General features: G+C 45.6%; 1 protein-coding gene across 8 annotated transcripts in view; it reads left to right on the forward strand.

The window, feature by feature from the left end:
• The window catches only part of c1h20orf27 (chromosome 1 C20orf27 homolog), a 147,526-nt gene that overhangs the window by 80,248 nt on the left and 53,147 nt on the right, over nucleotides 1-14,131 (forward strand). For 7 of the 8 annotated variants that reach the window (XM_041210760.1, XM_041210546.1, XM_041210677.1 and 4 more), the window contains one exon: nucleotides 3,862-4,000. In XM_041210760.1, the coding sequence (XP_041066694.1) occupies nucleotides 3,862-4,000 (139 nt within the window). Of the gene's footprint in view, nucleotides 1-560; nucleotides 708-3,861; nucleotides 4,001-14,131 lie in introns of those variants that run through there. The other variant, XM_041210977.1, reaches the window with a different exon arrangement.

Genomic DNA, 14,131 nt, shown 5'->3' on the forward strand with positions numbered 1-14,131 from the left:
AAAAGGCCCCACTGGGTTTGCCTGCGTGTATAAATGTATTTCCTTCCGGTGAAAAAGCTAGGAGGCTAAAAACAAATTGGCTGCCTATTGTATGCGTTCAAGTGTTGCTTGCAGTCTATAGATGTGTTTCCTTGGCTTCTGTGGTCCTGACTGAGGTGAGCTGGAAAGAGATTGTTATCATACAGTCAGTATGGCACAGAAGGAAGCCATTCTGCCCTTTGAGTCTATGCCGGCTCTCCTGAACAATCCTGTCAGTCCCATTCCCTGTTCTATCCCCGTGTTCCTCAAGTTTTTAAAAAAATTCTTTCATGGGATGTGAGCATCACTGGCAAGCACCAACATTTGTTGCCTACCCCTAATTGCCGTTGAGGTGAGTTAAGACTCAGCTACATTGCTGTGGGTCTGGAGTCATATGTAGGCCAGACCGGGTAAGGATAATAGATTTCCTTTTCTGAAGGGCATTAGCGAACCAGATGGGTTTTTAGTGACATCGATAATAGTTTCATGGCTACCGTTACTGAGACAGGTGCCGCGATTTTCCAGTCCCGTCCACAGCAGGAACTACCCGAGGGTGGATGGAAACGTTTGACAGAGCAGCCAAAGGTCCATTGACTTTGGGCAGGAACTTTCAGTTAAGTTCACAAACACACAAGTCTGAAAACAGAGCTCAATCAAGAAATGCCTCAAATAACTCAGCTAATGAAGGGGTGAGTAGTAGTTCCTGAATTTCAATGTATTTGAGCAACAGTCTAGTTCATTTGTTGCTGCAGATCTTAGTCTGGTGGTTAAATGGTGTTAGAATCTCTGTAGCGACTTAAAGAAAGATATTCGAAGTTCCAGTGATTGACTGGAAGGATCACATGACAAGATGTAAAGTTTTAAGACTTTTACTGGAATAAACAAACTAAAAGCACATTGTCTAAACACAATCAGTAAGCAACTTATAGTTTAAACTACAGAAAAGATTCCCCCATTTAATGTTTAAGATTTAACCACAAACCACCGCACCCCCCCCCCCCCCCCGCCATGATTATACTTTACTGTCCTTCAAGTGGACACTTCATTCTCCAGGAACCAGTCCAAAGCTATTCTCAGTTCCCTTTTTCTTTTCCTGCCAGATAACCTTTACTCCCCGAACTGAATTTCATAGTGAGGGATGTATAGGAGATCCCTCACTCGAATGAAAGCTAGATGAATCTTCCAGCTTTGTTTAAACCCTCATAAACTTAGTCTCTTCAATCCGAGCATGAGCTCCCGCTCACTTCTTTTGTGGTGAACAACAAAGATTTGCTGGACCTCTATCTCTTGGATTCTTGCAGAATGATCTGTGATTTTTTTTGTGGCAAATTGCAACCTAATCCTGCAATGGCTTCTAAGGACCCTTTCTCTCTCAAACACATCTACATGGCAATGTGAATCACACAGGCCTTGTATCCAGGTAGAAATGCTAATTAGCTATCTAGACCCCCCCCCCCCCAATTCCATTCTCTCGATGGAGTTTAGAAGGACGAGGGGGGATCTGATTGAAACTTACAGAATACTGAAAGGCCTGCTTAGAGTGTACATGGGGAAGATGCTTCCATTAGTAGGAGAGTCTAGGACCCGAGGGCACAGCCTCAGAGTAAAGGGAAGACCTTTTAGAACAGAGATGAGGAGAAACTTCTTTAGCCAGAGAGTGGTGAATCTATGGAATTCATTGCCACAGAAGGCTGTGGAGGCCAGGTCATTGAGTGTATTTAAGACCGAGATAGATAGGTTCTTGATTGGTAAGGGGATCAAACTTATCAACCATGATTGAATGTCAGAGCAGACTAGATGGGCTGAATGGCCTAATTTCTGCTCCTAGGTCTTTTGGTCTTATGGTCTTGCACTTTCTGCATTGGGTGGGACCAGAAAACACTGGCCTAAATTTCCATTTCAGATTTATTAATTTACAAACATATGTCCCCAGGGCTTTAGTCTGGGCCTCTGGGTCCAGTGACAATACCACTATGCCACCGTAACCCATTCCTGCACGTAAAATGGCTGAGATATTTGTCTACCAGCAGCACTTTTAAGCTCTTTGGGATGCGCCAAGATCATGATCAGTCGCTGCTGTATAAATATAACTTATTTGCTCCTTCATACCAGTCTCTGGAATCAAATAGATGCCTATCTAACACTGTTAATACTGAGTTCACAAGTATACACTGCGTATATCTTTCGTCAGTTGTCACTGTCAAGGATTCAAATATTACACAGCACAGATTGAAAGTGAGGAATTTTGAATAAGAAGGGAAATTAGGTGGAACATTTCACCCATTGGGAGCCTAGGAACAGGAGGGGGCCATTCAGCCCTTTGAGCATATTCCACTGTTCAATGAGATCATTGCTGGTCTGCACCTCAACACCATTTAGCCGCCTCGGCTTCATATCCTAACCTGACAAAAATCTATTGATCTCAGACTTGAAAGATCTGGTTGGCCACCTACCTTCCAAGGAAAAGAGAGTTGCTGAATCCCACTACTGTTTGTATGGAAAAGTGTTTCCTGGTTTTTCCCTCCTAAAAGGCCTGGATCTGATTGTAGTAGTATTATTGTTGTTCCTCTCATCAGAGAACATTTGGGGAAGGCTATTGATGTCTATAGCTTTTATGGGGGCGAGACAATTTGTGCTTCTGCCCCAAGTGTACCGTAGAACCATAGAAACGTTATGGTGCAGAAAGAGGCCGTTCAGCCCATCGTGTCTGCACCAGCCAAAACAGAGGGAAAGAAAAAGAAACCATAGCCGCTCATTTGAATCCCACCTCCCAGCACCTGGTCCGTAGCCTTGCAGGTTACAGCACTTCAGGTGCAGATCCAGGTACCTTTCAAATTAATTGAGCGTTTCAGCCTTAAGCACCAATTTAGATGATGAATTCCAGACACTCACCACCCTCTGGGTGAAAAGGTTTTCCTTCATGTCCCCTCTAATCCTTCTACCAATCACCTTAACTTTATGCCCCATGGTAATTGACCCCATCAGCTAGGGGAAACAGGTCTTTCCTGCCTAACCATCTGGGCCCCTCATAATTTTGTGTACCTAAATTAGGTCACCCTCAGCCTCGTCTGTTCCGGGGAAAACAGCCCTAGCCTATCCAATCTCTCCTCATAGCTGCAATTTTACAGCCCTCGCAACATTCTTGTGAATCTCCTCTACCCTCTACAGGGCAATTATGTCCTTCCTGTAATGTGGAAACCAGAACTCTACACAAAATTCCAGCTGTGGCTTAATCAGTGTGTTATACAGTTCCATCATTACATTCCTGCTTTTGTATTCAACACTTCGTCCAATGAAAGAGAGCATTCCATATGTTTTCTTGTCCACCTGCCCTGCCACCTTCAGGTGTGGCAGGCAGGACATGTGGACATGCACTCCAAGGCCTCTCACTTCCTCAGCCCCTCTCAATAACTCGCCGTTTATTGAATATTCCCTTGCTTTGTTTGCCCTCCCCAAATGCATTACCTCAGCTTTTTCTGGATTGAATTCCATTTGCTACTTTTTCACCCACTCAACCAAACCTTTGATATTGTTCTGGAGAGAACAGCTATTCTCTTCACTATCAACTACTTGGCCAATTTTTGCGTCATCTGCAAATTTCCCAATCGGGCCTCCCACGCTTAAGTCCAAATTATTAATATATACCAGTAACAGCAAGAGCCGCAATACTGAGCCCTGTGGAACACCATTGGAAACTGCTTTCCATTTGCAAAAAACATCCACGCACCATTACCCTTTGACCGAGCGTAGGGACCAAATGTCAGGAGTTGGTGAAATCGATCCATGTAGTGAATGGGCTAGCTATGTTCTGAAATTCTTCCCGTTGTTCTGTTCTTGTTGTAGGTTGGGTTCTTGAAGATCAGTCACAAATATGAAATCACGTTTCTGCTGCCAGACAACAAAAGCCTGCGACAGGAGACCAGCTGTGCCCCCGTTCCTAACCTTTACTTGAAGCTAGTCGACATAGCTCCTGTAACAGAAGGTGAGAGCCCTTTACAAGTGCTTACGCGGTTTGGCAAAAGAGCCAAAGGAGATGCAATAGAAAGATGCAATTTTTGGTTCTAATCTGGAATGCATTCCCCGTAGAGGATATTGGAAACAGATTCAGTAGTAGCTTTCCAAAGGGAACACTTGAAAAGGAAAATTTTGCAGGGCTCTGGTGAACGAGCAGGGGGCAGTGCGCTGAATTGCATTGCCTGTAGAATAGGCAATGAAGAGTTGATGGGCCAAAAGGCCACCCCTTGCTCTGTACTATTGTATGGCTCTACTTAAACTCCAGGCAATTCAGGATCTGATGTTCACTTGCAGCTTGGTTGTTGGTGCCGGTCATGGCTCACTTGGTAGCGCTCCTGCCTCTGAGTCAGAGGTTTGTGAGTTTAAGTCCTGCACCAGAGACTTGAGCACTTAATCCACGCTGATGCAGCCAGCGCTGCGCCAAGTGGGGGGCGGTGAGTGCTGCACTGAGGGGTGGGGTGGGGGGCGTAGGGGTGGGGGGGTGGAGGGGGGTAAGGGAGTGGAGGAGGGTTGGGGGAGGGGAGAGGGTAGGGGGATGGGGGTAGGGTAGGGGGAGGGGGGTAGGGGAGGGGAAAGTGGGGGCGGGGTGGGTAGGGCTGCACTGTCAGAGGTGCCATATTTTGAATGAGACATTAAACTGAGGCCCCAGCTGCAGTCTCAGAAAGCATAAAAGACCCCACAACACTATTCCGAAGAAGGACAGGGGTGGGGGCTCTCCCTCATGCCCTGGCCAATGTTCATCCCTCAACCAGCATCACAAAAACAGCCAGCCTGGTCGTCATCCCCCTGCTGGTTGCAGGTTTTTGGCTGTCTGCGGATTGGCTGCCGTGTTTCCTACATTACAGCAACGAGCACATTTCAAAAATAACTCCTTTATTGTAAAGTGCTTTGGGCTGGCCTGAGATTACGCCATCAAAGTGAAAGTTCCTTCTTCCTTTGAATTATTATTATTAGATGCGGATTTACTTCAATCATGAGACCCTAACCCGGTAGGCCCGATGCCTTGGGCAGAATTTTCCGGCCCCGCCCATTCACTCACCTGCCCGCCTGCTCGCTGCCGGCCCGGATCACCTGGTCCCATTGAAAGTCAAAAAAAAAAATAGCTGGAAAAACTCAGCAGGTCTGACAGCATCTGCGGAGAGGAATACAGTTAACGTTTCCAGTTCGAATGACTCTTCAAAAGTAAAAATAGAAAAGAGGAGAAATATAAGCTGCTTTAAGGGCGGGGGGTGGGGGGGTAGAGCTGGATTTCCAGCATCTGCAGTTTTTTGCTTTTATCTTAGTGTTTAATTGACTGATACTTCTCTTCAAGGAATGCCTACCTTGAAGAAGTATTGCTCTTCTCTCTGACAAGATTTCCGTATCTCTCTTTTGCCTTGTTCACCTTCATTGCTCTCCATTTCTGTCCTGGTGTTTGACAAGGTGTTTACTAAAACCTGCTTTATAATATCACCACCTTCAACATCTCTTTGTCCTTTTGTCTATGACATCTTTTGGTTATCTCCACCTATCACTGGCCCTCTATCCAGCTCTTTTTGTCCCAACCCCACCTGCCCTTAAACCAGCTTATATTTCACCTCTTTTCTATTTTTACTTAGTTCTGTTGAAGAGTCATATGGACTCGAAACGTTAACTGTGTTCCTCTCCGCAGATGCTTCCAGACCTGCCGAGTTTTTCCAGGTATTTTTGTTTTTGTTTTGGATTTCCAGCATCCGCAGTTTTTTGCTTTTATCCTGTTGAAAGTCAATGGAATTTTAGCTGGGCTGCCAAATCTCCCATAGCGAGTCCCGTCACAAAAGGGGGTGGGAAACTCACGGCCCTTGTTTATTTGCAGAGCGCCATGTGGTGTAAAGGGGGTAGCACCGTCCCAGAATGCCACTTGTATCAGGGGACTAACCTCTTGGTCCTGGAGAGCGGAGGAGACTTTTTTTTAACTCCGGGAGTTATGATCCGGAATGCGATGTCTAAAAATGTAGTGGATGCATGTCCAGTAGTAACTGTCGAAGGGGGAATTGCATGGATACTTGAAAAGGGAAAAAAGCTGCAGGGCAATGGGGACAAGAGCAGCTCTCTCAACAAGCTGGCACAGACAGGTTGGGCTGAATGGCCTTCTCCTGTGCTGTTGGATTCTGTGATCTTACGGGCACTGAACAGCTACCCTTTCTGGAACATTTGTATTTGTGAACCTCGGCTAACACCTCAGCAGTGACACTTCCCTGCACTCTCTAAACAGCCGCCGTGTAAGGGTCAGTCATTGTGGTTAACAGGGAGAGAGGGTCTTAGCATATGCGAGGTGCTGAAAAGAAAGACTTGCATTTATATAGTGCCTTTCGCAACCTTAGGGCATCCCAAAACACTTTACAACCAATTAGGCTTTTTTTTAAACTGTATTCAATGTCGTCATGTAGGAAATACAGCAACTAATTTGTACAATGCAAGACCCCAAGAACACCAAGGTGACAATGACCAGGCAATCTGTTTTCACTAATGTTGGCTGAGGGATAAATATTGGCCCCGGGACGCCAAGGAGAAAGCCTCTGCTGCTGCTTTGAAGTAACAGCAATCAAATCTTTTGCGTCCAGCTGAGAGGGTGGGACAGGGCCTGGTGAGTCCGCGCCAGCAGGGAAGGGGTTAAGAAAAGAAGTGCAGCAGTAATAAGCTAGGCCTCCCTAAAGCACCGGAAGCTTCCATTAGGTTCTGGTCTTGAGAACTGACAGCTTCTTTCCTGTCAACGACAGGGGGAGATCAGGTAGTCCTCGCCCGCAGTGCTGGTCTGTACACACTATCGCCTGCACTCCAGTCAATGCTTGCAGCCTCTCTGATTAAGATGTAAGATTTAGAGCCAAATTCAAGCCAGCTTTTCGGACTTTGGCTTTGCTCTCGCTGGCCCTGAGCTGTTTCATACAGGACCCGCGGGAGAATGGAGACTTCACTCCACTAATTGTGCTCAGATTGGGAGTTTTATTTGTTTGCAGTTCTCGGGATTCAGCCAGCCCGTCCCCGTTGCTTTCTTAACAAAGCAGCCTTTGTGCTCCGGCTGCTGAACACTCCATTTGCCACAAATCAGCGACACACGTGATCAGGATTCACCATTTATATATAAAAACAGCTCATAAATCACATTGATTTAAAATGCACAGCAATCATTCTGGCTGCAGCTCCAATCCAATAGGGCCAGAATTAATTAAAAAAATAAACCCAAGTCATGGGAAAGCTTCCAATAAATCGAGCAATGCACCGAGCGTTGGGCAGCAGGTAAACTCTCGGGACAAAATTGGCTCGGCACTGCACTGTGGTGCAGACCTTTCTCTCGCACACAGATTCCGTTCGGCGTGCTGGGATACACCACGATATTGGGGGCATTGAGGTTAAATTCTGAGGGCTGCTTGCAACAAATTGGCTCGTAGTCCTTAGGCGTCTCAACAACGATTCTGAGCAAGGTGTTTAAAACTTTTTAAAAAGGATTCAATCAGGTAGATAGGGAGAACCCAGAAGGAAAGTAAAACAGTTCAGACCAGTATTCTTATTTCCCAGTTTTTACTAGTGTTCCATTTTAAGATGCACAAGACCAGCTCGGATCAGTATTCTTATTTCCCAGTTTTCACTGTTCTTTCCTCCTGGAAAACTATTCCCTCTGGTGGGGCAATCGGAAACGAAGGGACATAATGTTCAAATTAGAGCCTAGCCACTCAGGAGTGAAACCTGGAAGCACTCCCTCGTGTAAAGGGTAGCATAAACCCTGGTGCTTTCAACCTGGGGACTGGTAGATTTTTGTTAGGTATGTGCATCAAGGGACACGGAACAAGGTGGGTAAATGGAGTTGAGGCGCAGGTCAGTCGTGATTTAGTTGAATGGCAGCGTAGGCTTGATGACCTCCTCCCCTTCCTAATCTTCCCATTTTTCTACACAATTCCCCAAATTTGAAAGCCTAATGAAGTAAAACACAAATGCATTGAGGATAGTGCTCATTTTTTTTTTAGTATTTATTCGAAATACCTGTTGCCTGAATTTCTGGTTCAAATGCATCAGGGTGGAATTATCTCACCCCTTGGGAAAGTGCAACCACGATGTGTTCGTTTGAGAAACCATTCATGTAGCTTCCAAAGTTCGTAGACACTCTAAAAGGGGAAAGAAGTTGACTTTTACAAAGCTTGCTGACCTTGCGAGGAATGGGAATGACAGGGGAACGCGAGGAGGTTTCATAGGTCGGACACCCTGGGAAATTATGGGTTAGAGAAGTGTGTGTGTGAGAGAGAGTAGCGTGTGTGTGTGTGAGAGAGAGAGTAGCGTGTGTGTGTGTGAGAGAGAGTAGCGTGTGTATGTGTGAGAGAGTAGCGTGTGTATGTGTGAGAGAGTAGCGTGTGTATGTGTGAGAGAGTAGCATGTGTATGTGTGAGAGAGTAGCGTGTGTGTGTGAGAGAGTAGCGTGTGTGTGAGAGAGTAGCGTGTGTGTGAGAGAGTAGTGTGTGTGTGAGAGAGAGTAGCATGTGTGTGTGAGAGAGAGTAGCGTGTGTGTGTGTGTGTGTGTGTGAGAGAGTAGCGTGTGTGTGTGTGTGAGAGTAGCGTGTGTGTGTGTGAGAGAGAGTAGCGTGTGTGTGTGTGAGAGAGAGTAGCGTGTGTGTGAGAGAGAGTAGCGTGTGTGTGAGAGAGAGTAGCGTGTGTGTGAGAGAGAGTAGCGTGTGTGTGTGAGAGAGAGTAGTGTGTGTGAGAGAGAGTAGCGTGTGTGTGTGAGAGTAGCGTGTGTGTGTGAGAGTAGCGTGTGTGTGTGTGAGAGTAGCGTGTGTGTGTGAGAGTAGCGTGTGTGTGTGAGAGAAGCGTGTGTGTGTGAGAGAGAGTAGCGTGTGTGTGTGAGAGAGAGTAGCGTGTGTGTGAGTAGCATGTGTGTGTGAGAGAGTAGCATGTGTGTGAGTATTGCGACTGTGTGAGTATTGTCTGAGTATTGCGTGTGTCTGTGTGTTGAGTATTGTTCTCGTGGGTGAGAGTATTGTGTGCGTGGGTATATGTGTGTGAATATTGAGTGTATGTGTGTGTGTAAATATCGAGTGTGTCTGTGTGAGAGTATTGTATATTGTGTGTGTGTCTGTGCGTGAGACACAATCCTCACACAAACATACGCGATATTCACACAATACTGTGTGTGCGTATTGTGTGTGTGTGAGTATTTTGTGTGTGTGAGTATTTTGTGTGTGTGAGTATTTTGTGTGTGTGAGTATTTTGTGTGTGTGAGTATTTTGTGTGTGTGAGTATTTTGTGTGTGTGAGTATTTTGTGTGTGTGAGTATTTTGTGTGTGTGAGTGTTTTGTGTGTGTGAGTATTTTGTGTGTGTGTGAGTATTGTGTGTGTGTGAGTATTGTGTGTGTGTGTGTCAGTATTGTGTGTGTGTGTGTCAGTATTGTGTGTGTCAGTATTGTGTGTGTCAGTATTGTGTGTGTCAGTATTGTGTGTGTCAGTACTGTGTGTGAGTATTGTGTGTGTGTGTGTGAGTATGTGAGTATGTGTGTGTGTGTGTGAGTATGTGTGTGTGTGTGTGAGTATTTGTGTGTGTGTGAGTATTTGTGTGTGTGTGAGTATTTGTGTGTGTGTGAGTATTTGTGTGTGTGTGAGTATTTGTGTGTGTGTGTGTGAGTATTTGTGTGTGTGTGAGTATTGTGTGTGTGAGTATCATGTATGTGTGTGAGTATCGTGTATGTGTGTGTGAGTGTTGTGTGTGTGAGTGTTGTGTGTGTGAGTGTTGTGTGTGTGAGTGTTGTGTGTGTGAGTATTGTGTGTGTGTGTTGTGTGTGTGTGTTGTGTGTGTGAGTATTTGTGTGTGTGTGTGAGTTGTGTGTGTGAGTAGTGTGTGTGTGTGTGAGTATTGTGTGTGTGTGAGTATTGTGTGTGTGTGTGTGAGTATTTGTGTGTGTGTGTGTGTGTATTGTGTGTGTGTGTGTGTGTCTATTGTGTGTGTGAGTATTGTGTGTGTATGAGAGTATTGTGTGTGTCTGTGGGTGTGTGAGTATTGTGTGTGTCTGTGTGTGGAAGTATCGTGTGTGCGTGAATATCGCACGTGTGTGTGTGTGTGTGTGTGCGTGAGAGTGTTCTGTGTTGTGTGTTATATCTGTGTGTTTGAGAGTATTGCGCGTGTGTGTCTGTATGTGAGTATTGTGTCTGTGTGTTTGTGAGTATTGCACGTGTCTACATTTGTGTGTCTGTGAGAGAAGCTGGAGAGTGAGTCTTAGTCAGCTATTCCACCAAAGAACAGCTGAGCTCAATCCTAACTTTATTCCGAAGGCAATAAGGAGTTGAGGGTCACTGGCCTGATCTATTTTTCTTAATCCCAATTTGTGAACTCACATCTGGAGGCCAATCCTGACACCCCAACTATTGATGTGAGTGAGGTTGGTTAATTCAGTACAGGCCAGCTGCTGAGACAAAGGCCTCCCATTCTCACTGCCGCTTACTCCTACATATTTTACCAGCTGAGAGAGGCTTTCATTTATCTGTAAAAAGTAAGAGCCTTTGTAATGAACTGATGTTAATAATATAAATCACTGATGATCTGAAGTTTGATCCAGCCGCAGAAGCCATATGCCTGTCTAGTCCTTGATAAATTACCATGTTTGCCTGCTATTAAAAGCTCAATATGTCCACCTGTAAACAATTATCTCCAAGAGTCTTGTGGCCAGCAGTGATCTTTGCTGGTTAGATATCCTACAACATGAGAACAAGCTTCAATTAAATAACCACCACAGCAGCAACAGCCATTTACTGGAAGGAGAGATGTCACAACAAGCAGTGTAATCTGGGCAAAGACTGAAACCGAGCCAAGGAGGCCTTAGGATTGAAAACTTGGTCATAGAGGAATGCTTTAAGCAGCATCTTGAAGCATGGGGGATAGGCAGATTGATTTAAGGAGAAAATTCTAGCACTGAGGGCCTTCACAGCTGGAGAGGGACAGTCAGTGGTGGGGAGGGGGTGGTGGAAAGTCCGAATCCAGAGTCAGAGGAATGTGGAGTTCTTGGGAGGCTGTGGGCCCAGCAGGGGTGAGACCGTGGAGAGATTGACGTGGAATGTCCTCAGAAACACAACTCTTTAAAAACCTGTCCCGATAGGTGAACTAAAAACAGAAAATGCTGGAAATGTTCAGCAGGCCTGGCAGCACCTGTGGAGAGGGAAAGAGTTAATGTTTCAGGTCGATGATCTTTTCATCAGAACTCTGCTTGGCTGTTTCCAGCACTTCCTTTTTCTTATTTCAGATTTCCAGCATCAGCATTTTGCTTTTATCCCCTGGCAGGGGTCTTGGCAAATATGTTATGACAATATAAAGAACAAGAGGCTGCCCAATCCTTGCTGAGTTAGATGAGATCTTCCAGAGTGGCTATAAGGATGCTAGGATTGACTTCAGAGCCGCTGTAGGGGAACTGGGGGAGGAGAACAACCAAATCATCTGCGGATCCAGCTCCTGATGACGTACTGAAGATTCTGTTGCCGCTGCTGAACGTTCGCCTAAGTTGTGTGACTGGTTGAAAGGAAGGTTTAAATTTCTGTTCTTGTCTTGCGCGACAGACTGAACGTCTCAAAGCATCGGTGAAGGAATTACTTGTGAAGTGCAGTCGATGTTGCAGTTGCTGAACGTAGGAAATTCGACAGCCAGTGGGTGCAAAGCAAGCTCCCAGGAACAGCAATGCGAAAATGACCAGACAACCTGCTTTTGTGATGTTGGTTGAGGAATAAATATTAGCCACAGGAGCCTCCACCCACTCTGTTAGATCTCACCTATTCTTTCATCCCTTGCCTGACTTCCCCTGGACTACCTGCACGTTCCACATTCTAACCGCTTGCTGGTCAAAGCAGATCCTTTTTTGCGTGGGATGTGGGCGTCGCCCAACCCTAATTCCCTTGTTCAGAGGGCAGTTATAGGAGTCAACCACATTGCTATATGTTGCTATGGATCTGGATGTAGGCCAGACCAGGTAAGGGCAGCAGACATCCTGCCCTAAAGGGCATGAGTGAACCGACAATTGACAACGGTTTCATGTTCACCTTTAGACTTTTAATTCCAGACATTTATCGAATTCAAATTCTACCATCTGCCTTGACAATACCACTACGCCAGGTCTCCCCTTGAATTTTGCTGAATTCTTTGCTGCATTTATTAATGACTACCTGACATTTATGGCCCCTGGTTTTGGATTGCTCTGCAAGTGGAATCATCTTTTCTACGCCTACCCTTTCAAAACCCGCCTTCAGCTGACCCCTCGGCCTTCTCTTTACTAGAGCAGCCTTTCCCAATCATTACCACCTCTCCATTCTGGTATCATGCCGGTAAGTTTTGTTTTTGCAAGTGCAGAAGGGCTGAGTTAAATGTAAAAATGCCTTTTTACGAGGCATTGTGTGCTTTGGAAAATATCCTCTTTGTCAACTTTCTTCCTGTGTAGGGTGGGAGAGAGTTTATTGCGTGTGTGTGTGTGTGTGTGTGTGTGTGTGTTTGTCACAGCTACGCCACCAGCCAGTGATGCGTTACAAAAATAAAGAGAAGTTTAATCTTGCCAAATATTTTTCTTTCCATGAGGGCAGCTGCTTTTGAACTTCAGCCTGAGGCACCACGCCCTCTAATGGCCAGCATTTTCCCACGATCAGTAGGTTGAAGCCTTTCTGCAGCTGTGTGTCGCGAGTTTTGAGGTAAAGAAAGCCTTGTGTTGATACTGCACTTCTCACGACCACCAGACGCCTCAAAGCAGCCAATGAAGTATTCTTGAAATGTCGTCACGTTGTAGGAAATACGGCAACCAATTTGGCCACAAACAACAAAGTGATAAAGACCAGATAATCTTGTTTTTTGTGACATTGATTGAGGGATGAATATTGGCCAGGACGCCAGGGGACAACTCCCCTGCTCTTCTTTGAAATAGTGTTGTGGGATCTCTTACACCCACTGAAGCAGGCAGACAGAGCCTCGGCTTGACGTCTCGCCTGACAGTACCGCACTCCCTCACTACTGCACTAGAGTGTTGGCTTTGACTTACGTGCTCAAAAGCTGCTGTGGGACTTGAACCCGGAACTTGTGACTCAGGTGTGCGAGTGCTACCAGCTGAGCCACGGACTCTCGGAATGATTCTCAGGTACTCTGCACCCACTAGGAATTGGGTTGAGGCCATGTCACCTTGTTAACTTTCAGCCGACAGACAAAAGTAGACTTTCATCTCATCACCATCAAGCAAAATACTGCGGATGCTGGAAATCAGAAAATGCTGGAAATACTCAGCAGATCAGGCAGCATCTGTGGAGCGAGAAACAGAGTTAACATTTCTGTGCCTTTTTTTTTATCCACCTGAAGCATTAACTCTGTTTTTCTCTATTTCCAGCATTTTCTGTTTTTATTTTATCCCAGCAGATGAGGTCCAGCTACATCCCGAGAAGCGAAAGGACAAATAAAGACCTGCACTAAAGTAGCACCTTCATGACCGCTGCACATCCCAAAGTGCTTTTTAAGCCAATGAGATACTTCTGAAGTGTAACCACTGTTGTATTGAGGGGAAAGGCAGTGACCAATTTATACACAGCAACATCCCACAAACGGCAACAAAATAATGACCAGCAATCTGTTTTTAGGTGTTATTTTAAGAATAAGCATTGGCTGGCCCAACAAGGTGAACTCCCCTGCTCACCTTCGAAATAATACCATAGGATCTTTCACGAGGCAGACGAGGCCTTGGTTTAACATCTCGTTTGCAAGATGGCACCTCTGGCAGTGCATTTCCAGATCTCTACCACATGCTGCGTGAAAAAGTTTTTTCTCATGTTACTTTTGCTTCTTTTACCAATTATCTTAAAGCTGTGCCCTCTCGTCCTCGATCCTTTCGTGAGTGGGAACAGTTTCTTCCCACTGCTCTGTCCAGACCCCTCATGAATTTGAATACCTCTAGCAGGTCTCTTCTCAGCCTTCCTCTCGCCAAGGAAAATAGTCCTAATTTATCCCATCTATCTTCACAACTGAAGTTCCTCATCCCTGGAGCCATTCTCGCGAAACTTTGCTGCACTCTCTCCACATCCTTCCTGAAGTGCGGCACCCAGAACTCCAGCTGAGGCTGAACTAGTGTTTTATACAAGTTCGACTTAA

Source organism: Carcharodon carcharias, chromosome 1, assembly GCF_017639515.1.
Source record: "Carcharodon carcharias isolate sCarCar2 chromosome 1, sCarCar2.pri, whole genome shotgun sequence".
NCBI lineage: Eukaryota > Metazoa > Chordata > Chondrichthyes > Lamniformes > Lamnidae > Carcharodon > Carcharodon carcharias.